We start from the raw sequence: 27,838 nt of genomic DNA on the forward strand, positions 1-27,838 counted from the left end.
TGCTAAATACCTCCACACCCATTATAAATAATCAGTATTCCAACTACCCACAGTTTTTTTTAACCGTTTCTATACACTGATTGACCTCCCCCCCAAAACAATATATGGACAGATACAGAAAGGATAGGAGCAGGGGAGTTATGCAGGGAGTTATGCAGGGAGTTATGCAGGGAGTTATGAAATCCAACATGCCACTTCTAGCGCGGCCCTTGGGAGAAAGGGGAGGTGGCAGAAATAGAACAAAATAAACAAAAATCGTTGATCCACAGAGGAAAACCTCTGAGGACACCCATGGCACCAGCGGAACCTGAGGACACCCACGGCACCAGAGGAACCTGAGGACACCCATGGCGCCAGCGGAACCTAAGGACACCCATGGCGCCAGAGGAACCTGAGGACACCCATGGCGCCAGCAGAACCTAAGGACACCCATGGCGCCAGAGGAACCTGAGGACACCCATGGCACCAGCGGAACCTGAGGACACCCATGGCACGGACGGAACCTGAGGACACCTATGGCACGGACGGAACCTGAGGACACCCATGGCACCAGAGGAACTTGAGGACACCCATGGCACCAGAGGAACCTGAGGACACCCATGGCATCAACTGAACCTGAGGACACCCATGGCACCAGAGGAACCTGAGGACACCCATGGCACCAGAGGAACCTGAGGACACCCATGGCATCAACAGAACCTGAGGACACCCATGGCACCGGTGGAACCTAAGGACACCCATGGCACCAGCGGAACCTGAGGACACCCATGGCACCAGCGGAACCTGAGGACACCCACGGCACCAGAGGAACCTGAGGACACCCATGGCACCAGAGGAACCTGAGGACACCCATGGCACCAGAGGAACCTGAGGACACCCATGGCACCAGAGGAACCTGAGGACACCCATGGCATCAACAGAACCTGAGGACACCCATGGCACCAGAGGAACCTGAGGACACCCATGGCACCAGAGGAACTTGAGGACACCCATGGCACCGGTGGAACCTAAGGACACCCATGGCACCAGCGGAACCTGAGGACACCCATGGCACCAGAGGAACCTGAGGACACCCATGGCACCAGCGGAACCTGAGGACACCCATGGCACTAGAGGAACCTGAGGACACCCATGGCACCAGAGGAACCTGAGGACACCGATGGCACCAGCGGAACCTGAGGACACCCACGGCACTGGCAGAACCTGAGGACACCCATGGCACCAGAGGACCCTGAGGACACCCATGGCACCAGAGGAACCTGAGGACACCCATGGCATCAACAGAACCTGGTGACACCCATGGCACCAGAGGAACCTGAGGACACCCATGGCACCGGCGTAACCTGTGGACACCCATGGCATCAACAGAACCTGAGGACACCCATGGCACCGGCGTAACCTGTGGACACCCATGGCATCAACAGAACCTGGGGACACCCATGGCACCAGAGGAACCTGAGGACACCCATGGCACCGGCGTAACCTGTGGACACCCACGGCACTGGTAGAACCTCTGGACACCCATGGCACCGGCGTAACCTGCGGACACCCACAGCACTGGCAGAACCTGAGGACACCCATGGCACCGGCGTAACCTGCGGACACCCACGGCACTGGCAGAACCTGAGGACACCCATGGCACCAGAGGAACCTGAGGACACCCATGGCACCGGCGGAACCTGAGGACACCCATGGCACCGGCGGAACCTGAGGACACCCATGGCACCAGAGGACCCTGAGGACACCCATGCCACCAGCGAAACCTGTTCGGCATGTGCGGTGGAGGTGCAGCTGTCTTTTATGCGCAATCAGCAGAGCTGGTCACTCAACGCTCCGTCCTTGTACGACATGGAGAAAGGGGCAAACGGTTGGGAGGGGCACGAAGAGGAGGTACTGTGCAGGGCACGGCAGGGGCGCGCCCGGGCTCAGTATTCTAAGAATGATTTGCAACACGCTGCGGTCCCGACTCCGTTCCGAAGGACGTCCATTGAGTCTGGGGGAAAGGGGACGGGACGTAAAATGCCTGCTTTCCCTGCTACACAACAAGCCGGGAAGCCTGTTGAACAATACTCCAGACTGAAAATGCCGCTACCTAAGATGCCGTAACTTTAACATTTCTCAAGCAGGACATCCCTGTGTGTGTGTCCCTTCTCACATGGGACCGCTCTCTTCCCTACAAAGAGGGAGAAAGAAGGCAAGGCACAACACAGACCCAAGTGTCTAAATGTTTACACAAAATACTGTTATACCTCATAGATATGAATTAAGTGAAAAGGAACGTCCGGATATAAGCCTTAAAAGGCCATTTATGCTGTGTCAAAAGTGTGTGCACAGCAACACGAGTATGCACCCTGGGCAGAAGGACCTATTTAGTGATTTTATGCACAAGCTAAGGACAGGTTTGTAGCCTGTGATGCACCGGACACAAAATGTTCTACAACTCCGCCTATTTTGTACAATTTGTGCATGCAAACTGCGGCAAGCGAAAATTGTGGTTGCAAACGCCCATACATTTCGCTCGGGGATGAAGGCACATTTTTTTAGGCTGAGTGAAAAGGCTCAAGGAGTGTCACTGCCTGCTGCCTGATGCAGGGCTCGGAGGAGAAAAGGGGTGGGACCCCGAGGTTCACCGGCCAATCAGCAGCCAGAGCATACCATGGTGGCATTCATGCTTCAGAGGCCTCAACGCCCAAAAGAGGGGAGGGAGACATGGCCAGCGAGGCCCACGACCAAGACCTTGGGGATCAGCTTTGATTGAACAGGAGTACCCTCTTGGGAAGGAGGGGGCTTAAAACCATCCCTGACTCACCTCATTTCCTCAGCGAAGGGACTAGAATCCAGGGACTTCCATGTAAGAAGCAGGTTTGCTGTTCCCTAGATCAATAATTAGAGCCCAAGAGATACTTCTTACTCCAGCAGGGTCAGCTTTAGTCCCGGGCGACTTGGGCATTCGCCCGGGCGCCACTTTAGCCACCCACCATTCCAAAACGGGGGAGTCTTTCCAGGGCACCCCCAAGCTGGAGTGGTGAGTGAAGGTGCCCCATTGAAAGGAAATGTGTCCCGCTCTCGTGCTGGGGCCGGAAACTCCCGCATGGAGCAGGGGGCTTTTCCTTACAATAGGACGCTGGTGCTAAACCAGCATGCAGCAGCCTTTGAAAGGCTGTCCCATGCTGCTTTAGCATTTGCACTCTATTGAAATGATTACCTCCTCACTCTAGCACGGGCGCGGGGAGTTAATCACTTTATTAGAGCGCCTTAGATAGGACACCTCCCTGGGCCTTGACCCGAAGGTGCCAAATTTGCTTTCCTCGCCCCATGCGCTGCCAGAGCTAAGGCCGGCCCTGACTCTGAGCCTCCTTTAGAAAATTATCACTCACCAGCCACACTGAAGTCTGTGTTGCAAAAATCTCTGAGTGAGGCACAAACTTTACAAGGATCCCCATACCCAGTTGCAGCAACACCGAGGAATGTATTACAGCGTCGCTTGTTTTACTGTAAAAATCAGCAGGCGTCCACACTAGGCACGGAGAGGACCAAGACTGCACAGTCGCCCAGTATCATGCAGTGATTGACAGTGAGGACAATATCAGGCCTTTTCCCAGCAATAGTGGACCAGGGATTGGGAAGACGGTCTGTGGATCTTGAAGGCCGTTAGTGCACGGACAAGTAAGCGTGCTAACGCGGCAACTGGAGCTATGTAAAGGACAAAATGCCAGTACCCTCTTCTTAAGAATGTACCACAGCAGAGCTATGTTGCAAATGAAAGCCCAACGAGCCTAAGCGGAGAGCTTGAGTTTGAGTTTGGCAAGTCAACCCTTGTGTGGCGCGAACGGCACACCACTGCTGATGGAGGTTTGTTATTCACACACCCAGGGGGTAATGCAGTGGTTCTTCGAAGAATAAGGTGGTTGAGGAAACAGTGCAGTGTGGTGGTGACGGGTGTTGCAATGCAGTCAGCGGTGGTAGGAGAGCATGGTGAGGTGGCGTATGTAAGAGAGCGGAGAGACAAGAAGAGCATGGTAGAGGCGAAGAGAGTAAGAAAGATGAGTGAGGAGGAGAGCATGGTGGACGTGGGGACAGTAAGAAAGTGGAGCGAGGAGGAGTGCATGGTGGAAGTGGGGAGAGTAAGAAAGTGGAGCGAGGAGGAGAGCATGGTAGAGGCGAAGAGAGTAAGACAGACGAGTGAGGAGCAGAGCATGGTGGAGCCGGGGAGAGTAAGAAAGTGGAGCGAGGAGGAGAGCACGGGAGAGGTGAAGAGATTAAGAAAGAGGAGCGAGGAGGAGAGCATGGTGGAGGTGGGGAGAGTAAGAAAGTGGAGGCAGGAGGAGAGCACGGGAGAGGTGAAGAGATTAAGAAAGAGGAGCGAGGAGGAGAGCATGGTGGAGGTGGGGAGAGTAAGAAAGTGGAGCGAGGAGGAGAGCACAGTAGAGGTGAAGAGATTAAGAAAGAGGAGCGAGGAGGAGAGCATGGTGGGGGTGGGGAGAGCATGGTAGAGGTGGGGAGAGTAAGAAAGTGTAGCTAGGAGGAGTGCATGGTGGAGGTGGGGACAGTAAGAAAGTGGAGCGAGGAGGACAGCACAGTAGAGGTGAAGACATTAAGAAGTGGAGCGAGGAGGAGAGCATGGTGGAGGTGGGGAGAGTAAGACAGTGGTGCAAGGAGGCGAGCATGATGAAGGTGGGGACAGTAAGAAATTGGATCGAGGAGGAGAGCATGGTGGAGGCGAACACAGTAAGAAAGATGAGCGAGGAGGAGAGCACAGTAGAGGTGAAGAGATTAAGAAAGAGGAGCCAGGAGGAGAGCATGGTGGACCCGGGGAGAGTAAGAAAGTGGAGTGAGGAGAAGAGCATGGTGGAGGTGGGGACAGTAAGAAAGAAGAGCAAGGAAAAGGAGGAGAGCAAGGTGGAGGTGGGGAGAGTAAGAAAGTGGAGCAAGGAGGAGAGCATGGTGGAGGTGGGGAGAGTAAGAAAGAAGAGCAAGGAGGAGAGCATGGTGGAGGTGGGGGGAGTAAGAAAGTGGAGGCAGGAGGAGAGCATGTTGGAGGTGGGGAGAGTAAGAAAGTGGAGGCAGGAGGAGAGCATGGTGGAGGTGGGGAGAGTAAGAAAGAGGAGTGAGGATGAGAGCATGGTGGAGGTGGGGAGAGTAAGAAAGAGGAGTGAGGATGAGAGCATGGTGTAGGTAGGGTGAGTAAGAAAGTGGAGGCAGGAGGAGAGCATGGTGGAAGTGGGGAGAGTAAGAAGGTGGAGCAAGGAGAAGAGGATGATGGAGGTGGGGACAGTAAGAAAATGGAGTGAGGAGCAGAGCATGGTGGAGGTGGGGACAGTAAGAAAGTGGAGTGAGGAGGAGAGCTTGGTAGAGCGAACACAGTAAGAAAGATGAGCGAGGAGGATAGCATGGTGGAGGTGGGGAGAGTACAAAAGTGGAGCGAGGAAGAGACCATGGTGTAGTTTGGGAGAGTAAGAAAGTGGAGGCAGGAGGAGAGCATGTTGGAGGTGGGGAGAGTAAGAAAGTGGAGTGAGGACAAGAGCATGGTGGAGGTGGGGAGAGTAAGACAGTGGAGGCAGGAGGAGAGCATGGTGGAGGTGAGGAGAGTAGGAAAGCGGAGCAAGGAGGCGAGCATGGTGAAGGTGGGGAGAGTATGAAAGTGGAGCGAGGAGGCGAGCATAGTGAAGGTGGGGAGAGTATGAAAGTGGAGCAAGGAGGAGAGCATGGTGGAGGTGGGGAGAGTAAGAAAGTGGAGCAAGGAGGAGAGCATGGTGGAGGTGGGGAGAGTAAGAAAGTGGAGGCAGGAGGAGAGCATGTTGTAGGTGGGGAGAGTAAGAAAGTGGAGGCAGGAGGAGAGCATGGTGGAGGTGGGGAGAGTAAGAAAGAGGAGTGAGGATGAGAGCATGGTGGAGGTGGGGAGAGTAAGAAAGAGGAGTGAGGATGAGAGCATGGTGGAGGTGGGGTGAGTAAGAAAGTGGAGGCAGGAGGAGAGGATGATGGAGGTGGGGACAGTAAGAAAATGGAGTGAGGAGCAGAGCATGGTGGAGGTGGGGACAGTAAGAAAGTGGAGTGAGGAGGAGAGCTTGGTAGAGCGAACACAGTAAGAAAGATGAGCGAGGAGGATAGAATGGTGGAGGTGGGGAGAGTACAAAAGTGGAGCGAGGAAGAGACCATGGTGTAGTTTGGGAGAGTAAGAAAGTGGAGGCAGGAGGAGAGCATGTTGGAGGTGGGGAGAGTAAGAAAGTGGAGTGAGGACAAGAGCATGGTGGAGGTGGGGAGAGTAAGAAAGTGGAGGCAGGAGGAGAGCATGGTGGAAGTGGGGAGAGTAAGAAGGTGGAGCAAGGAGAAGAGGATGATGGAGGTGGGACAGTAAGAAAATGGAGTGAGGAGCAGAGCATGGTGGAGGTGGGGACAGTAAGAAAGTGGAGTGAGGAGGAGAGCTTGGTAGAGCGAACACAGTAAGAAAGGTGAGCGAGGAGGATAGCATGGTGGAGGTGGGGAGAGTACAAAAGTGGAGCGAGGAAGAGACCATGGTGTAGTTTGGGAGAGTAAGAAAGTGGAGGCAGGAGGAGAGCATGTTGGAGGTGGGGAGAGTAAGAAAGTGGAGTGAGGACAAGAGCATGGTGGAGGTGGGGAGAGTAAGACAGTGGAGGCAGGAGGAGAGCATGGTGGAGGTGAGGAGAGTAGGAAAGCGGAGCGAGGAGGCGAGCATGGTGAAGGTGGGGAGAGTATGAAAGTGGAGCGAGGAGGCGAGCATAGTGAAGGTGGGGAGAGTATGAAAGTGGAGCAAGGAGGAGAGCATGGTGGAGGTGCGGAGAGTAAGAAAGTGGAGCAAGGAGGAGAGCATGGTGGAGGTGGGGAGAGTAAGAAAGTGTAGGCAGGAGGAGAGCATGTTGGAGGTGGGGAGAGTAAGAAAGTGGAGGCAGGAGGAGAGCATGGTGGAGGTGGGGAGAGTAAGAAAGAGGAGTGAGGATGAGAGCATGGTGGAGGTGGGGAGAGTAAGAAAGAGGAGTGAGGATGAGAGCATGGTGGAGGTGGGGTGAGTAAGAAAGTGGAGGCAGGAGGAGAGGATGATGGAGGTGGGGACAGTAAGAAAATGGAGTGAGGAGCAGAGCATGGTGGAGGTGGGGACAGTAAGAAAGTGGAGTGAGGAGGAGAGCTTGGTAGAGCGAACACAGTAAGAAAGATGAGCGAGGAGGATAGAATGGTGGAGGTGGGGAGAGTACAAAACTGGAGCGAGGAAGAGACCATGGTGTAGTTTGGGAGAGTAAGAAAGTGGAGGCAGGAGGAGAGCATGTTGGAGGTGGGGAGAGTAAGAAAGTGGAGTGAGGACAAGAGCATGGTGGAGGTGGGGAGAGTAAGAAAGTGGAGGCAGGAGGAGAGCATGTTGGAGGTGGGGAGAGTAAGAAAGTGGAGGCAGGAGGAGAGCATGGTGGAGGTGGGGAGAGTAAGAAAGAGGAGTGAGGATGAGAGCATGGTGGAGGTGGGGAGAGTAAAAAAGAAGAGTGAGGATGAGAGCATGGTGGAGGTGGGGTGAGTAAGAAAGTGGAGGCAGGAGGAGAGGATGATGGAGGTGGGGACAGTACAAAAGTGGAGGGAGGAGGCGAGCATAGTGAAGGTGGGGAGAGTACGAAAGTGGAGCAAGGTGGAGAACATGGTGTAGTTGGGAAGAGTAAGAAAGTAGAGTGAGAAGGAGAGCATGGTAGAGGCGAAGACAGTAAGAAAGATGAGCAAGGCGGGGAGCATGGTGGAGGTGGGGAGAGTAAGAAAGTGGAGGCAGGCGGAGAGCATGGTTGAGTTGGGGAGAGTAAGAAAGTGGAGCGAGGAGGAGAATATGGTGGAGATGGAGAGAGTAAGAAAGTGGAGCATGCCGTAGCAAACAGTGGACACAGGGACAGGAAGATAGCAGAGAGTGCAGAGTGAGCATGAGAGAACAGTGGAGTTGGGGAGAGTGAGACAACAGAATTGGAAGGATAGAACATAGAAGATGGGGAGAGGTAGAAAGCAGGATCAATGGGAAGCAACATGAGAGGCAGGAGACAGAGGGTGCCAGAGTACACAAGAGAAGAAGGAAAGATACGTGTAGCCCCAGAAAAGGCTGGATGGAGAAAAGTAGGAAAGACATTTTGGGAGTGGAGAGAAGGAAGAAACAAAGGGAGAAAATATGGGTGAGGCTTAACACTGTAAGGGAGAGAAAAGAAATGAAGGAGATGAGGGAGAGTGGAGACACCAACAGCAGGTCACGGGAAAGGATATGAGAGCAGGATTCAGAAAGACTATGGGGAAGATGGATAGGTTACAGAGGGAGGACAATGGAATCCCCTAGGAAAGAAGTGGAATAGCTGGGCGGGGAGCTGAAGGAGGCAAGATCATTCCGGGGCTTTCAGGAGGAAGAAGAGAAAGTGAAACATTGCTGGAAGTTTAGGAGGGGAGCGAAGAGGTCCTGAAAAGGGACCACCTGCTCAACCAATGCTGGCGACGGCTGTGGCAGAGCCACATGCAAACATTCCAGAAGCCCAACCAAAGTCCAATGAAGGGTGATGTGAGCAATTTGAATTTCTGGCTGCTGCCCTTCACACGCCCAAAAGAACCCAAAAAATGTACTAAGCAAAATCTCTAGGAGTTAAGAGGGGAAATGGTTTCAAACTTTGGGTTAATTATCGTGCCTGTATATAGCAGGCCTCTCTGATGGCTGACCCTAGGGACTCATGTTTCACCTAAATTCAAAGAGGTACACATGGGCAGGCAAAGCTCCTTTTACATAGGCTGGGTAAGGCCTAGTAGTGCCGGAGATTGGTTTTGAAGTAGTTGGCCGCCTCGCGCAAGGACACCATGGAGTGCAAAAAAGGAGGAAGACTGCGGCTCAGACGGGATATCACCACTGGCCTAAGGTCACAATGCAATGTTGCAACGACTGACAGTCACATTTTTAGATTTGGAAATGTTTTTTAATTGGGCCTAAATCTGACTATGGTACCTCTTCATTCAGAGGCTCCACAGAGTGTGGCCGAATTAATAACACATATTGTAAATGGCTCATGAAGGCGGGAGTGATCCCTTTATTTTGGTGTTCTAGTGAGGTGGACATTCACTTGGATCTACGTCTAAAGCTCGCTTACAAAAGGCTGAAACTGCGGATTCCAGAGCAAAAGGCTGCATTCCTCCTTTTGTAACCCGCCCTCTCCCAGTCCCTTTCTGGATCACTCCCTGCAATCTCCCCACTGCTGAGTGGCACCCTACATCCCCCTCCACCCACTCCCACCCTCTTCCCAGTTTGTGTATGCGGTTCTGGTCGGTCTGTCTGAGGAAGGTTTGGCAATTCTCTGTGATAGTTAGAGGGGGGCAGTGTTATGGAGACATTTGTGTGTGCGGGCGAGAGTTTTGAAAATGATGCGTTCCTTGATGGGGAGGCAGTAGACTCTTTTCCTGGTTGCAGAGATATGTTCCCGTTTGGATATGCCGTTGACGGCCCTGAGGGCATTGTTTTGGATAGTCTGGAGCTTTCTGATATTTTCTAGATGCGCATTGCAATAATCAAGCCGAGACCCGATCATTGCTCTTGCTATGGTGAGGCAGTTCTGCTCGGACAGGAAAGGTTTGGCTGCATTGAGCAGTTTAGAGTGGTAAGCCGCAGCAGATGCTGTGGCGTTAACCTGTCTGATAATTGAAAGGTTAGAATCCAGGTAATCCCCCATGGTTTTGACCGCCTGGGAGAAAGGGATTTGAGTGTTATCAATTGTGAAAGAGCTGTACTTTTCATTGAGTTTCTTTTGGGTAGCCGGTGATCCAATAAGTAGAAGTTTTTTTTTTTTCCGGCTGCCTTCTTCACAGAGCATAGATACTGTGTCCCCGGAAGCCCAACGCACAGCACGCCTTTCTTTTGTGCTCAACCTTTTGTGCCTCCGGGGCTTCGGTATCTACACCGCAAATGTATTTACTTATAGGAAAACGGCTGCCAAAATGTAATGACAGGCACTGCTGACCTGGACAGATCTCAATGAGTTTGAATCTTTGGGTGGTGCCCTTACATCCCCGGGGCCAAGATAGGTTGCACAGATGAGCCACACATCACATTCTTTGATATTTTCTTATTGGCTGACCTTAACAGTGTGATCAGATTTAAGTCAAGCAAACATGGAGGGAGACTACTGGGGAAAAGGGCAACTAGGTACTTCTGGAAGAGCATGCCTCAATGCGGATTCTTCACCTCTTGCTGAAAATGGGGCAAATGCACAGGTAAACCTGAGGCTTCTTTGACCTCACCCACAACAAAGCCTGGCACAATTAATTACATGTCATCGAGGGACATGGTTGTCGTGTCAAGTCTGTTGATGGATGGGTCATATAGAATGTGGCTGACATACACAACACTTCCTTCTCCTCACATCATTAATGAAGAAGGGCTCAGATCATCAGAGAGACAATGCAGAGCTTTGAACACTCCTCCACCTGATAGTGTCAGAGGCACCTGCATACTTCTGTCTGCAATAACATTTGCTAATTCCAGACAAAAAGGCTGCTTGATGTATACCTAGTTTTCGGAAGTGTTAAATTCGAGAAGGCAATCAATTTGCCACTATGAACAGAAGTGTGGTTCTTTTCCCTCTGCAGAGAATTTAAAAATGATGAAACAGGTGCGACGCGAGTATACACTTATGATTAGGGATGGCAAACGATTATATTACAACTTGGCTGTTAAGACTGCGGCTAATCACCCGAAAGCCCTGTTTACTCGGCTGAAAGTAATGAAGCACCCCCTTCCAATCAAACAAGCTAACACCTCGAAAGAGAAATGCCAAAAATGTGCTTCATTTTTTTCCCAGAACATTTGAACAATTCGGATAGAAATAACTCAATCTTCTATGATATCTTGCGGCCTTAGTTGAAATCCTAAAGTTGCTGGGATTCATTCATCTTGCCCGATGATGTCAAACTCAATGCACTGATATCGAAAGACTTAAGACACTTTTTTTTTCAGCATGATATCTGCCCGGCATTCAAGATAAAACACAACTTTTTGGTTTTTCTTCCATACTACTAGCTATTGGCCCATCTTTCATTTGAGCATGATTGTTTCTCTGATTCCTTGAAAGGTGGACAGGTGTCTCCTCCGCTAAAATAAATCTAATTTGGGGGTGGAAGATATGGCCGATTATAGACAAGTTTCTTACTTACCATTTTTAGGTAAATTAATTGAAAGAACAGTGTCTCATCAATTCATTGGATGGATATTCAACCAGAATTCACACTGGTTTTCACACAGGATGTAGTACAGAAACACCCACTTTACACATCCTTGGTGATGTGTACAGGATTTTGGATGATGAAGGACCCGCTCTACTTATTCTATTAGATTTGTCTGCGGCATTCAATAACCATTGACCATAATAGTTCACTTGACACACTCATGCATTGGATGAGAATTATACTTCAGGTATTGCAATGGTTTTGGTCTTTCCTGAATGCTAGACAGCAGATGGCGTGATGGGACAGAAGCGTTCTGAATCGTTTAGTACTCTTTTTAATCTCTATATGTAGTCATTGGCTAACCTGATTGCTAAATTTGACAAAGACATGCATCAGTATGCCGATGACACACAGTTATAGCTCCGAATTTCTTCTAAGAAGGGTATATCAAGTATAGCTGAACGTTTGGTGGATGTCGAAACATTTTCTAAAACTGACCCAGTCCAAGACGGAATTCCTTTTAATGTCTTGTGCTGGGAATCCACCCGTCCTCTTAAAATGGTTCCTACAGGAGGAAATCCCAGCCTCACAATCAGGTTTTTCTCAGCTGGTTAAATCTTTGGTCTTTACTTTAGATTCTCGACTCACTTTGATACCAGATATCAATGCTTTTGTAAAAATCAGCCAATTTCCACCTTTTGCTCTGCAGGCAGTGACATCTTTTATTTCACAGTGCCACTTTCGCACCTTAGAGCAATCCTAAGTTGTATCAGGCATTGACTGTGGTAACTCTACCCTCTCTGGCATTCCACACTCTGCATTGGCTCCTTTAAAAGCGGCTTTCAAAGCAGCAGCCCAATTGGTGGTGGATGCACAGAGGTTTGATCATGTGACACTGATTTTACTTTCTTTACTTTATCTTCCTTTGAGGCCATGATTGCCTTTAAATTAATATGTACAAAGCAATCCATTGACAAACCCTCAGCTATTTGTCTGAGAAGCTAAACATTTCATGGGGCTCAAGAGGTCTCAGAAGTCAGGCGTCTCTTCGTCTGGAAGTCCATAAGATTAAGCCGGGTGCCTCTTTGGAAATATCATTTTCAGGAGCAGCTGTTCAGCTTGGAATGCTTGCCTAGGGACCTCCAACTTCTCACTGACTACCTGAAGGTTAGAAAACATTTCAAAGCCTGCTTATGGCAATCTGTTTGTTAAGGAGTTGTATTGGTGAATATTAGTCCGTAATTAGGTTGATATATTGTAGGGTTTTGACTGAAAAGAGCTTTTCTAATTTCCAGATTTGTATTTATGTTTTAACCATGTGTATACCTTATATATGTGAAATTGTACAGCGCTCCGATGCATCCGTGCCTGGTTTGTGCTATAGAAGAATTTTAAATAGATAAATAAATAAATACATACATATCTTGCATCTAGAGACATATGGGCCTCATTACAAGTGTGCCGGTCCAGAAAAATACTGGAGGAAATCTTGGTAATTCTAGCTCCGTAATGTTTTCTAGACCGGCACACTTCATGTTTGCTGGTGGGGGCAGTGATCTACCGGCAGGCCTGTCCTGCCGGTAGGTCAGGGCCCTACCGGCAAATAAATGGCAGAATCACAGGCACCGGTACTACCGGTGCCGGTGATTCTGGAATTCTCATTCCATGGAGTCGGGAATTTACTGCCGTCTCCCCCACCCGTAATACCCCGGTAATACCGGAATATCGGGCAGCGAAGACGGTAGGGGCAGTTTTACGGTATCCCGCAGGAATTACCGGTGGGATACCGGGAAACTCGGAATGAGCCCCAAAGCCTTTGGTAAGAAATGATAGCTACTGTCAAGATTAAACTAGTTAGGCTAACAGAAGCTGGTACAGGTGCTTTATTACCCTTCTTTGGCAACTATTGTCACTGATACATGCCGATTAGCCTCTATATTATATCTCACTGGTATTGGTAAAGTTTTCATGGACTTGACGTGACACCCCAACAAAGAAACGTAGGCACAGGTAGATAGACATATTGGTCCATGATAACTCAATTTAGTAAACTGTGAAATATAGGAACTCATTTCTCCACATTCCACAGCCATCAAACTAGCCACCAGGCCACATGTTTTCCAGCTCTTCATGTTGTCATTATACGATGAAATGCACTGCACGGTACGTAGTGATTTCATCTCCACCATTTTCATAGTGAACATTATATATATAGGGGAGGAATGGAGCGATGCAGGGCTAGTCAAGTGGGGGTGCACAAGGGCGGGGAGAAAACAGTAATGGGCGGTCCCCGGTTATAAGGAAGAAGCAAACGATTGTATGGCAATGGTGAAATGTTCCCGTACAAACAGTCCACTATATAAACCTATGCCCCTGAAGTTGTACACAAATTGGACTAAATAAATGCACTTAAGCACGCACATAAGTTCTCTGCATTCATTGAAGTAGAGCTGGACCTGTTCCGCCTGGTGTAGCCGCTTCCTGCGCTCCTGACACTTCCGGTGCAACTTCTGCCAGCATTCCGTCACTTCCTCCAGCCGCTCGGCCACGTTATTCTTCACCTGAGGGTACTCGTGGCTGATGCGTTGGGCCTCTCTATGAACCCGCTCCACTTCCTTCTTGATAGCTACAAGACCCCTCTGCAAAAATAGCACAGTAACATTAATGTGGCTACATAACAATTACAACCTTCAAATTGCAGAAACAAACTTATTTCATTTTTTACTGGGAATTGTGCTTGAAAGGAGAGAGTGAGGAAAATGTTTAATGGGTGAGATAAACTGCAAAACAGAAGTATTGGAATGTGGTTCTAAGTTCGAAATCAAAATGCTCGAATGCCTTTTTTTCCACAGTAAAATGACCGAAAAAAAGGGTTGAATTTTTATTTTTATTTTGTTATGGGGGTTTTCTTTTTATAAAAAAGTTTTTTATGTATGCTTAACAAAAAAATATATAAATAAATAAATTAAAAAAATGTCGATCCTTTTTTTCGGTCATTTTACTTTCGATCAAAAGTTCATTCGACCCTTTGCATTCGAACATTTGATCGGACACCTTGGAATGTTTACATTCTTCTGGGTATTGTGATAAATCCTGCAGACTCCTCACAGACTTACAGCCTAAAATCTCCTCCCATGTGGCCAGGGGAAGGCAGCCGCTACCTGATCCTAACACTGGGGGTGTTATTAGCCGGGTGGATCACATGGGAGGAGAAGGCAATCAGGGGAAATGTGATGACTCCGTCAGGGAAATTACGAAATTGATCCCTTCCTGATGATAAGGGTTCCCTGGTGACTGACTATTTGATAGCTTGTTGTTATTGTGTAATATCGCCTCCCAAACTTCCTCTAGGCATGAAGTGATGAAGTGTGAGAACCCTTATGATAAACATGGAGGTGAAAATCAAGGAACTAATACCATCTCTAACTATCAGAATTCTTTATTATATCCAAATTGTGAGGTTAGGAAGCAACTATCAGTTTCCTCAAAATCCTCCACTAAGTATATATCTGTTACATCATTAAAACCGAGTAAAATAAATGGAATTAAACAAACTAAGAACACTAGGGACTTCAAGTCCCATAATGCCATAAGTACTGGGATGAGGAATAGTGGCTCAGAGGTGAGAAACTGCAATATGCAGTTTAAATGTTCTGATGACCCACACTTGAGAGAGACTTTCAAATGTTTAAATCCCCTTCGTGTGCAGTCCATCAAGAAGAGAAAGAAGGCGAGGCAAGGGTTTTTAAAGGCCACAGAAGCAGCAGTTTAAATGCAGTGCAGGAGACGAGGTCCCAGTTGATGTGGAAGCGGGCCACCAGCTATGACAGAAGGCGAGAGTCCTGTGAAGTGCAGACGGTGCGCAACAGGAAGTGGTAAAGAAACTGATTGCCTGATAGGAGAGAAAGACGCTCCTCCCACTCTGCGTGCTGCTCCTGTGTTTGCAGCTCCATCTGCGGAAGGTGCGAGAGAAGGAACCCTGACTGGAGCTGTCAAAAGCAAGGTTTTCCCTGCCGAAAGCAGGAATACAGGCAACGGGTACAGAGGAGACGCATCAGCAGACCAGTGAGTTGTCCCTTCCTAGGTGACCCCGAGCACTCCTAACCCAACCGCTGAAATCATATCATGATTTTGAATGCCGAACTAACAGCAAGAAAGCTTTTGAATGCCAAGATAAGAAATTAAAGCAGTTTGGGCACAAATCTCGCTTTTAGAAGGAGAGTAAAGAGAATCCTTGCAGTCATCATTGTCCAAGCCAAGAGGGGACAATCTTTTATAGATTTTGTAACCACCATTATCCAAGTCAAGAAGGGACAATACTGAATAAGCATGAAAAGAAACATTGCTTTAAACAAGGTGAACCTGAATATTGTAACCACCCTTAAGCAAGCCTAAATGGAGAAATATTCCTGCCAGGAGAGTGGACCAGGAAAGGGAAACTTAGTAGTTAGTGCTGGTAGGCGAGTGGACCAGGAAGAAGTTGAAGTACTATTGTGTGATAGGAGGTTGTGGTCGAATGAAAGAGCACATCATATGGTGTGCTTGGTTGAAATTTAGTAAAATCATTGTGACCAAAGTGTGTGTGCAAATTAAGGAGTCTTTTTGGTTTACCAAACAGCAGTCTGTGAAAGTTTTGAACATTGCCTTAAACAAGCAAGAAGCAGTAGAATAAATACAATACATCTGTTGGTGTGCTTTGTTGAACTATTAAGGAATCGTCCTGACAAAACTTTGTTATCTAAGAAGAAGTCTTATGATTTATCAAACAATAATTCCTTTAACACTTTGAACATTGCAGAAGAAAATGAGAAAATCTGTTGGGCAATAGAGCAATTGTGTCGCCAACCAAAGAGTATATGGAAGCAGCAGGACTGTGTGCCATATTTTGATTGGAACTTCATTATTGAAAGAACTTGCTTATTTTTGACTTTAAGCTGGAAATATTCCTAACTGATCCAGGAGAAGGGATTCAACCCTAGATACAAGGATTTATGTGTACATTTTCTCTATGCACTTGATTGTTATGTTGTGGATTTTGAACAGTCAAATTACCGTTTATGAGTTTGTTCTATGTATGAGTGTGAGGGACAGTTATATTGGACATAAAGTCAGTTTTCTTTAGCTTTTGGGTTTGGGTTTGTTAGGTTAGGGAGAGACATTCATTTATCTCACCCTTACTGTTCAATAAAATTGCTAATTGTGAGAAAACTTCACCTATTTGTCCGTCTCGCATTTCTGACCCCTCACAGTATTTAGTGCTTTTTACTCGGGAAGGAGAAGGATTCTGAAATGTTATGCAGGTGTCACAGTATACCTTCAGAAATGTTCTTAAAAAATCAATTATGGAATTTCAGGATGCAAAAATAATAATGCTGTCCATAATGATTTAAAAAATCACAATGCGTGATAATTGTAGGGCTTTTGTGAGTTGGCCAGTTAGAGAGTAGCTTGGTTCTGGGGTAATGGTAGACAGGAGGTGGTCAAAAGTTATCACTACTTTGTCTTGCATTTTGTTGACAATTTGTCTTGGACTCTCCATTTTGAAGTTATGTTTATGTGTTAATAGACTTTGTTATTCGGCCAAAACACCACTATAATAGCCAATAAAGAAAGCCTATATGTCTTAGAGTTGTCCTATTAATGTTATGAGTTGCATTTGGGGAGAAATTGACTTGACTCTCCTGGTAAAATGCGAACTTTGGCGCTGGAGAAAAGCCTCAAGCTTGCCACAGGCAACTGCACTGTGCGCTATTTGAATAGAAATTGTACTGGGAATTAACACGCAGTTCCTAGGCTGACCCCATGTAGTATGGTGAAAGGAGATCCAAGCCCTTACAAACAACATTGTGATAGAGAATGTCTAACACTGTGGGTTCTCAGTGCTTATTCCAGCGGGAGCACAGTAACTCAGAGATCTGTCAGTTTCAATCTGGTTGCGTAATGAATATTCACACCAAAAGGCAGAACCAAGACTTTTCTTCACATAATGAATATAATGTTGGGGAATTAGGATCATAAATGTGCCTGTATGAAGCCTAGTTAACACCTTTTGAGAGCTATAAAAAATAATACTAAGAGGAAAGGTTCTTGCGGTCTTTTCCTTATTAAAAGTCGTGGTTACTTTTGTATCAGCTCCAGCATGGTAATTACTCCTACCAGGGAATATCTGGGAAAATTGGATAGGAACCCATGATCACTCAGGATATGATTTGGTGCTGAATGTTTGGTGATATCTTAAGAAGATATCCAAGATGAGTATGCAATAAATATAGAAGTTGGAACAGACAGGTGGATGGAGAGTGCCTTGTGCAGTGAACGAGTAGAAAGACTGGTTAGGAAAATGAAGAACGTCGTGATGAGATAAGGATCACATGATAAGTTTGGTTATTTTTTTAATTACAAGAAGGGAAATGGATGTGTTTTACTGAAAATCATGTAAACTATCAGTGGTGAAAGGTGTTCTATTGCTCAGGACAGCGCTGGCTTATTATCATGGGACTGTCCTGCATACTTGGTGGATCAGATGAGGGTCCTCCATACTGGCACTACAGTGAGAGTACGGTTGAATAGGATGGGATTCCTTTCAGAGAAAATAAGCATATCCAGGGGCGTGAAACAAGGCTGTCCATTAGCCATAGCCCTGTTCAACCTGTACATATCGGATTTAGGAGAACATCTAGATAAAATAAGATGGTTCCCCCCTTGTATTGACGGATGCACAATAAATAGATCATTGTATGCTGATGATTTGGTTTTGCTGGACAGTACGCCAATAGTCCTCCAGCGGCAGCGGGAAGGATTGGAGGCTTATGTTTCTGAAAATGACCTGCAAATAAATATTGATAAAACAAACATTCTGGCACTCGAGAACCGAAAATGTAGAAGAAAACACAGCTTTAAATGGTTCCTAGTGCCTAACAGAATTCAGTCTTTTAAATATCTAGGGATTCACATTAACACAAGCTCGGTGGAAGCTCAAAGTATCTTAATCCTACAACAAAAGGCTAGAACTTTGGCAACCCTCGCAATAATGTTGAGCAATACATTTTTCTGCTTTTCTATGCGTCCGGTTCTGGACTTTGATAGCCTTAAGGTTGTTGCCATCTTGATTCATGGCTTGGACGCTATGGTACTCTTTCCAGGAAAGCAGTTGGCTGCTCCCAAGGACATATGCTGGAAAAGAGTCTTGCATCTTCCAAAATCCATCCCCATGCAGGTGGTATGAAGAGAGCTGCGGCTAGTCTTCCTGATAGGCCATGGCTGAGTGGGAAAGCCTGGCCCTTTTTGGGAAATGTGCGACAGAGACACCAGCACCTATCTTTGCCTTACTAAAACAAGAAATGGGAGAGGGGCGTAGGGAACCCTCTAACAATGTGGGGTCACAATGTAAAACTTTTTTGAGTCAGTTAAATGTCCTATTGGAGGATCTGATCAACATTCCCGAGAAGGTTAAACACACAATGTGGGAATCTGATTGCATCGTACCTCATGAGGAGGCAAACAAACATAACTATTTTACCACCTCTCTAATGAAAGCAGAGCCTTTGGGGTTACCCCTGAATATTTGAGCAAGTTCCTGAACCCCTGTTTTCGATCCCAGTTTATGAGGATCAGGCTTAATTTGCACCCAATCAAAGAAGTGCATTCATCTAGATTGAGGAGCAGTTCAAAGAATGTTGTCTGTCGATTCTGTAAGAAAGAGGGGTTGGTGAAAAATGTGCCACATTTATGTCTGTATTGCACTGCACCAACGCCTCTTAGGACAACTTTTTTAAAGCACTTTTTGGAAGGCACATGCACTTTATCGGCGGATGAATGGTGGCAGGTATTGTTGAGAGGTGATCAAAGCTATACAGTGTTTATATCGAATCCTGTATATCGAATCCCCATATATCTAATCTTTTATCTTGAAAACCTTTATAGTGAATGCATTTAGGGGGAGGTAAAGGGTTACATTGTTTTGGGAAACAGTCAGGATGGGTATTTAGGGGTGGGATCCAGGGGTTTGAGGGGGAACCTCCCACAAAAAGAAAGAAATATGTATTCACTATAAAGGTTTTCAAGATAAAAGATTCGATATATGGGCATTCGATATACATTACCTAGATATAAAAAAATTTAACTGTGAAAAGACACCCTTAATCATCGCTTTAGTGACATTTTAAAATTCTTTATTCAAGTAGAGTTTTTAAAACCTAATTCTGTATTCCTTTTAACTGTATTGATAGTGTTATGAATTGATGTATTAACCTTTTCTATTGATGTCGTGCTGAAGGTTTGTAATAAACCATAATGCAATATTATTTTTTTAAGGAAGCACGCCTCCAACATATGCCAGTCATGAAGACTCAGCACAATCAAACAGGCCAAGGTGCTAGTCTCTCATCCACCAGTCACCCACTGACATAGCTTCCTGGTAAACACGGGCGGACTTCACACCCCCAGAGTTGTCTATACTGCAAGTGTTGCCAGGTTTCAGTAATTGTCAATTGGCCTTCAGCAAGTCCAGGCTTTTCAGTCAACAGCACTTTGTATTGTAACCTGTGTTGCTTCGTTGCTTCCCCTTGTAAGCATGAGACTAAAGGTACCAGCAAGCCAGGCATAGTTTGAAAAAAGCCAAGAATGAATGAAGCCGTCATCTTGGCAGCTATGGTTTTTCGAGAAGAAGGACTGAATGTGGACATTCTTGGAGGTAATGTCCCTACCTTTCTGTTGGTCAAAGATGTACTAGTTTGGGCGTATGTGGCAGAGGACAAAGCTTGCAGGTTTTAGCATATGTGAGATTTTACAAGGAATGGCAAACCATGGCTGCCATAGCCAGGCACTGCCACCTGCCTTTATCAATCTTTACTTATTCGTGCCTCATGCAAGGCCTTGTCAAGCCCTCTGGGAACCTAGAGATGAAAACAACAGAGCTCAACTAGAATCTGAAATAACTATGGACCAGAATGTAAAGGGACAGGAAACCACGTAATCCTCTCTGTAAACATTACTGAGGTGAAAACGTGAGGACGCACTCGTGACCTACAACCCGGATACAGACGAGATTAAATAATCTACAGTGGGACATTGATTGATTGATTGATTAAAGCCAAAACCAAATGTTCCCTATTAATTTCAGAGAGCTGAATTTAGCAACATCGAGAGTAACCACTAGATGGCAGACTGTCAATAAAACAACGGTGGGACCAAGCGCACATTTAAAACAAACATTGGCAAAGTCGGCAGGCGTGGCTCTGCAAATGTAGAGAGTACATTTCCATGTAAAATCCTGACAGGGCAAAGAGACTTACCCTCCACATTGGCAAAGCCAGAACCGATGGCTTTGTCTATGAATATTATAGATTTCAATTGCCAATGATTCCATTTCATGATGTCTCTCTGATTGCCAAGCTCCCTGTTTCAACTGCTGCCTGATTTCTGTTTTCATTTCTCTGAACAGCACCTATCATGCATGCTCCAGAAAGCAGCCAGGCCTTATTTGCATACCCAGCATGCATTGGTGCGGATTATACGCTGGGGATTTCTTTCAGTCAATCATGTTATACTGTCACACAGGTTAGAATGGAAAGGTTTCAGTGGTTCAGTGGAGATCGTTGAAAGGACAGACAGTGGTAGCAGAATAAATCTGGCCGCACTAACTTTGACATTTTAAGAAATAATAACATATATACAAGCTTCCTCAGTACATCACGCTTGCAAGAAATATAAGAAACTACCACTGGAGGCGTCTCCTACTAATGCACAATAGCACCCATAAAAAAGGCTGCTTGAATTAAGTTGCAATGGCCTAATTAAGAGCATTCAGAGCATCATGCAGTAGCTAATTGTACCAAATTGGGAGCCCCTTCTTTATAATATACTGTAATGTAGAACAAAAGTGAACAAATCATCAATGCACCAGCTGCATAGAAACAAAAGAAGGACTTGGAAGCATCATTATCATTCCCCTACCCTCCTTAGCTTCTACATGATGGCCTGTTCTATGGAAGAACTTTCACCCCGGTGCACTCTTTCTTCGTCACAGAGCCACTGATTGCCAGAAGGCCCCACCAACATTCAGCTGTAAGAACTCTGGCAGAGAAGTACAGCTACCTCTAGCCACACCTAAAAGGGGCAAGTTTACTTATTTTATTTGGTATCGATAATCCTAAAAAGGGATTTTTTGGGGCCCAGAAACGGATTGAACCAGATTAACAAGGAGTGCTCCTAGTGGTGCAGAGGTTAATAATTGATGGTCATTGCTTCTAGAGCAGGCCCATTGGAATCAGGCGTAATCAGTGGTGGCAGAGCAGTGGGGAAAAGGAGGAGTGGGTAATTAACGTTTCATCTAAAATGCTCATTACCTGCCACTAAGAGGTCCAGCCTGCGCGGTACCTTCTTTAAATGAGGGATACATGAATGGTTACTTACTTTTCGCCTAAAAGGGGAAATTCAAACAGACGCCCCCCTCAGTTACCATATCTTGGAGACTATTAAACACTCGAAAAAGTAACCAGAAGTAATCCAAAATACTTATGTAATACAAACTGATCAAATCATTTCTCTGGATTACTTTTCTAGGTCGTTATTGCTAATTATGATCCATTACAGTGGGAATCCATTTGATTGTAATTTGCTGTTCCTTCACGCATTTAACCAATCGTGCACCTAACTCGGCTAAATGTATTCTGACCCAACAGCTGTCAAATTAAAGAAAGGTGATCCAGGGGTTGGGGTGGGGGCGGGACGACCAGCTTCTTGTCATTGGAGCGGCTGTTTCTGCCTGCATGCCTGAAGCAATGCTAAGCCTTGTGCATCTGTATGACAGTCTTTCGTTATGGGGTAACGTTGATACTGCATTGGCCATACACCTCCAGGAGTCGCAGTACTCGGGCACTGTGCCATGACAGGTAGACTTTACACTTACGTTGGGGCGATGAATCCTTGGATTGTTGAAGGAGTCGGCCAAATAGATCCCAATTAAATCCAATTCCTTAATGTCAGTTGGACACAGTAGTGCAGTTTTCCTTAGAAACAGCCTCCCCTCTACTCCAAAAAGAGGTAGATATCGATCATCACTCCCAATTAACTCTGCTCTGCTTTTTCAAGGTCAACATAAAACCACGCTAACATCCAACTTGTGAATCTACCTCATTAAATCAGCTGTATCATGGGTTGGTAAAACACTAGTAGCAACATAGACTCATTAAGATGAAAGTAAGATGATTTTCTATTTCCATTCCATGCATTCATGATGTAGGGTTAAATGGGTAGAGGGAACAGAATTCTGCCCAGGTTCCCTTCCGATGGAGAAGAGACACTTGCAATGGTTGCTGGAGGAATAGAGGGCTAACTTTGGGCACTCGCGCAGGCTTAATGTTTCCCTCAAGACAGATTTCCTCACATGTTCACGCATTCTCTGTTTTATTTAATTGCCGGCACGCACACACAGTGGTGCACTTCCCCGACAGGTCACATCAACCAAGACACTTGTTGTTCCTGAACCTACATTCAGAGGAACGTGCCCTCCTTGAAAAGGAGCCATGACTTCACCCCTGTCACTATGTTGGCATTGCTACTGGGTAGACTATGGGCTGCTTGTACGGACCAAGATCTGCTTCTACTGTCTGCATGTCCTATTCCTCTTGAATTCAAACACCCCTGTTTGTAAATGTCTGTTATTTAACTGGCATTACGAAGGTTCCTTACAAAACAGAGCCCTTGCAGGAGGAGAATTGGCACCTTGTACAGGTCACTTCTAGGGGAGAGCTGGATTTCAGTGTCTGCCGAACCTCTGCGAGATCGATTTCTTGCCAAGCTACCAGCCAGCTTGAACAATATTTCCCTTGAATTTAAGATGCCATGACATCCAATTGCACAGCCTCAGAATGCTCCTTCCAAGCCCTAGTCATCTGGAAATGTGCACCACCTTACCCACAGGCATGGCACTACTTGGAGAGCCAGTCTTTAAGGAGTTTACAACTGAGACATTTCTTTACTTATCTAAAAGTTCCAGAAGCTAGTCATGTAAAGGATACTAAGGAATGCATATATCTATTCTGGGATATTTTCCGTTCCCTAAAGTGTCTGGATAATTGGAAATGTTTTCCTTCTGCGTATTGGATGAAATCCCACGAGGGGCTACCACTGAAAATACCCCACGAGGAAGTGAATGCAACCCAAGCATCCAACCCAAGAGGTCAGATAGCCCCAGGGGGCTGACACCGAGAATACCCCATGAGGAGGTGAAAACACACCAGGAAAGCAACGGCCTGAAGTGCCAGACAGCTCAGCTCTAGCTACCTGATTCAAAGACAGCACCAGACCCGACCAGAGTGAACATGAGACTCATTCCCCCTGATTCACAGAACGTTTTCCTATGGGATTGCACCATTATAAAACACTTCCATGAATCCGGCCCATTGTGATTGTCAAGCAAAGCAAGGCCAAGAGCACCTTATGTGTAAAGGACTTTTTGAACTTTTCAGACAGACTGCATGGGGGTCCCGAATAATTGTCTCCAGGGGGAGGGAAAGACTGATAGGACCCAACTTTGAACTATATCAACAGGCCCAGGCTTGAGAGAGGGAACTAAAATTACAACTGGGTGGGAGTCAGAAACCAGAAACCAGAAGCCAAGCAACATGGGAGTCAACTTACTTAGGTCAAGTGATATTGTTTACTTATAGTGGTGAAGCGATGATAGAATAGAATAGGTTTTGGAAAGAGGGTGGAATTGTTGTGAGACATCCACATGAGCACCAGTTAATTAGTTTTGTTGAGGTTAGGGACCTATCATGTTAGCAATAGGGTTAGTTGAGGTTTCCTTTCCTTTATGTCGGAATTGAAACAATATTATGCCTCCTATCGCAGGAATTGTATGTGTATTGGCCTACGCCAAGTTGTCTAAAACATCATATGCGAATAAACTCCGCGGCAAGGTCTTGACCTTAGAGAAAGTAATGTAAGTTGCCATCTTGGATTAAGCCGCCATTTTAGGTTCTCTTGTAATGTGGAAGTCACCCTGAACATCAAAATGGAGGCCGAATGACATTCTGAGTAAGATTCTGGCCGTTGTGACCTCCGCACACACAAATAATTAATATGCCTGCAGGCCACTTGTTGGGGTCGCAAACTGAGACCTTGTCCTATTGCTGACCTATGTGTAAATGTACAACTATATCAGCGAAACTAATCAAAATGCATAAATTATAGGATTGACCTGGCTAGGAACCCATAGGCCCGATCCCAAGAATGGTTAACCCGCAAGAGGGTTGGCCAAGGGCTGGACAAATCATATAAAAGACCCAAGTATTTCAATGTACGGTCTCTCTTACTAATGCATCGAACCTTCGTTGAAGTTCGTTAAGTTACTCTGAGAGCCGAATAGCTATCCGTTTGTCAATTGACTTTGGTAACTGTTGTAGCTTTTAAAATAAAGCACTTGTATGTTCTTTGTAACCTGTGTTGGTGTGTTTCTTTTGGGCTTCCCGGCCTCATATTATTTTTATGTTTTCACATTTAGATAAAGCTTGCTGAACGACACCTGACTTACCACAATAGAAAGAAGAACATTGACAGGAATATCTGTAAATAAGCATGTATGGTTCCCCTGGAAACGGCAGGCATGGGTGCCTTACATCAGAGACATCAGAACTTAGTTGCAAGGAGGGGTACATTAGATAAATCGACCGGCCAGACATTGGCACCACTAGAGAGGACAGCACTGGGCTGCGGCACTGGCTTTTGGTCAAACTGGCTTTGCATTTGCTTAATCGCCAACTGTTCCATGAGAAAGCATGAAATAATTCTGCAGAAAGCAGAATGTGATGTTTGGAAATGTTTCAACCAACGCCTCTGAGCTGCTGGCAAATTTTGAGTAGCAAGTCATACTATTATTCAGCTGTGTCATTCAAGAGCGGGGAAATCATATGAAAATCAGCCTTGACCCTGCCTATAAAATATAAAATGGGAATTCTAGCCCAAAGTGCACAGCGAACGACTCTCAGCCTGTAGACCCACGTTTTTGCAAGTCATTGGCCCTCATTACGAGTTTGGCGGTAACCATGCCGCTATTGGCGGCATGGCTGCCGCCGAAATCACGTCGGGGTCCGGGTCCTCAGAATGAGGACTTACTGGGCCATTCCGAGGTCGGAAGGCCCGGTAATTCCTCCCTCCGAGGTCCCGGACCCGGATCTTCCCCATTCCCATTTCAGCCCCCAATAGTGCTGAATGGGAATGGGAGAGGGAGCAAACAACGGGCCATTACGAGTTGGCCCGTTGTTTGCTCCCTCTTCCCCTCGCGGCACCCGCTCTGCACGTCTGGTGAGACCAGACGTGCAGATCGGGTCCCGCGAGGGGAACTCAGAATCGGGCGGTACGGGGTTGACGGCACCGGCACCTTTACCGGTGCAGTTAACCCTGTACCGCCCGACTCGTAATGAGGGCCATTGTAACGAACACAGGACACATACAAAGATGCATTTCTCAGTAGGTGGATTCCACATAATGGACACCCATATCTACCAGTATCGCTCGAAATATTTGTATACAAAATGCTGAATGTGCTTTTACTGCCCTTTCGGCATGTACTAAAATGCTGAATCTCATTATACTGAACTCGGTGAGCAGGTGTTGCTTGGGTGTTCCCCGCTCGACCTTGAATGGTAAATGGATACGGGGGTTGCAGGGGTGTACCCCGCTTCCAATACATGGGGAAGGGTGGATAATAAAAATTTGTTTAAACATGAAAGGACTCTGCAGCGGAAGTTCTGTCTCACTGTAGGGAAAGATAACTCGCAACGCATGGAGACGGGCGAGGCGAGGCACTGGAAAGACAGTAAGTGGGTCCCCAAGGGGCATATATGGGTAGACGGGATGGGGGTAAAGTGAATGCGATAGAGTGTGATCTACGTGATCACTCTGCATCTCCGTTTTCATTTTCAACATTTTGGTATGCGAAATGGGGCGCGCATCGACCACATAGATCCTCTCTACCTCACCGTGCAGATAAGACAAATAACCACATTGTTGACCCTCCCCATTGAAAGAACTACCCAATGAAGTAATTTACATGCATATACCGCTGATGTGGCAGACCCTACTAGAGACCTGAGAAGGCAATTGAAATCTTTAAGAAGAGTTAAAGGATTGACTGCTACAGGATTCAAATACAGTGGCAATTCTTCTATTTCAGGGGAACCCTTCTGCCTGGGCTACAGTCCTTGCTGTTTAATTCAACTACGTGGCAGCAACATATAACTTCCCAGAATCCTGGTATACCGCCTTCATAGTGGCAATATTTAAAAATGGTTTGCGTTCCAATCCAGTGAACTATCACCCCATTGCAATACTAAATGCTGACAGCAGTGCCTTTGCGGCCTTGCCGTTGGAGCACCTGGTGAATTAGCAAAACGCTCTGGGGATGATCCAGAAATGGCAGACAGGTTTTCTGAAATCATTGGGTACCTCCCTCAATGGTTTTCTATTGAAGTCTACTTTGAGAGAGACATGGAAAGGGAATTTTGGGAATGTATATGTTGCCACTATCGACATCTCAGCGGCATTTGATGCTGTTGATCGTGGATTATTATGGGCAAAATTGTTATCCTGGGGAATACCCTGTGGCCTGCTACGTCTTACAGTAGGGTTACATGAAGGCTCGAGCATTCAGATACGATTAGATCACAAAGGGTCTCTTTCACAAAAGGTAGCACCATCGCACACTCTTGTTGTCTGCTCTTTCTTCTTTTGTTTTTTCTGGCTATCACTTGGTTTGAATCATCTCTATCTCAGAGAACTTTCTCAGTCTCTTGGTCTGGGGTCTCTTCTGAAACATATTCACTTACTTGAGGTGTTCCGGAAAGGCTCAGTCATTGGTCCTTTTATTTTCTCTCTCTATACCTCTTCGTTAGGTGGGGTCATTTCTTCTTTTGGGTTCTTGCATCACTTTTACGCTAATGATACACAGCACTTTCTTTCATTTCCACATTTCTCTGATGATATTCATCACAAACTTAGTGCCTGCTTACTGGCTATCCAATCATGGATGTCAGATAATGTTTTAGTTCTTAATGCTGCAAAACCAGAGGTTATTTTCTTTCCTTCTAGTTCTACTTCTTTGGCTTCCTTAACTTCTGCTATCTCATTCCCTCTGGCTTAGCTACCCATCTCATCAGTAGTTCGTAATCTAGGTTTTTTTCTTGATTGAGATCTTTCTTTTACCCATCATATCTCACTTTCTGCTCACTCCTGTCGTTTTCACCTATATAACATCCGGAAAGCCTGTTTGTTTATGACTTTCAAAGCCACAAAGCTATTGGTGTCTATTTTAATTTTCTCATTACTTTTTTATTGCTCTTCTGCACTTTTTGGACTTCCTATCTCTCGTTTAGCTCCGCTGAAATCTGTATTTCATGCCTCTATTTGTGTTCTATGTCAATTAGCTCCTCAGGATTCTGTTTCCTCCTCTCTGGCTCAACATGGATGGCTTTCTTTTCTTAACCGTTTAAAGTTTATTTTTTTATGTCTGGTTTTTAAAGCTCTTTATGGTCTCGCTCCTCCTTACCTTTCCTCACTTGTCTCTTTTTATCTTCCTTCATGTTCTTTTCGGGTCTGCCTCTCACTACCGCCTTGTAGTACCTTCTCCTCCTTGTGCTCAATCTAATTTTCGGTCTTTTTCTCTCCA

The 27,838-nt window shown here is 46.3% G+C and overlaps 1 protein-coding gene and 1 long non-coding RNA gene across 4 annotated transcripts in view; one reads left to right on the forward strand and one right to left on the reverse strand.

The window, feature by feature from the left end:
* LOC138527558 (uncharacterized) overlaps positions 1–27,838 on the forward strand; it is a 167,848-nt gene that overhangs the window by 101,034 nt on the left and 38,976 nt on the right. The gene's annotated exons all lie outside the window — the stretch shown is intronic.
* SPTBN5 (spectrin beta, non-erythrocytic 5) overlaps positions 1–27,838 on the reverse strand; it is a 1,050,196-nt gene that overhangs the window by 98,632 nt on the left and 923,726 nt on the right. For 2 of the 3 annotated variants that reach the window (XM_069638812.1, XM_069638811.1), the window contains exon 55: positions 13,591–13,808. In XM_069638812.1, the coding sequence (XP_069494913.1) occupies positions 13,591–13,808 (218 nt within the window). The remainder of the gene's footprint in view (positions 1–13,590; positions 13,809–27,838) is intronic. The other variant, XR_011283950.1, reaches the window with a different exon arrangement.

Source organism: Ambystoma mexicanum, chromosome 14, assembly GCF_040938575.1.
Source record: "Ambystoma mexicanum isolate Mex_15411 chromosome 14, UKY_AmexF1_1, whole genome shotgun sequence".
NCBI classification, from domain to species: domain Eukaryota; kingdom Metazoa; phylum Chordata; class Amphibia; order Caudata; family Ambystomatidae; genus Ambystoma; species Ambystoma mexicanum.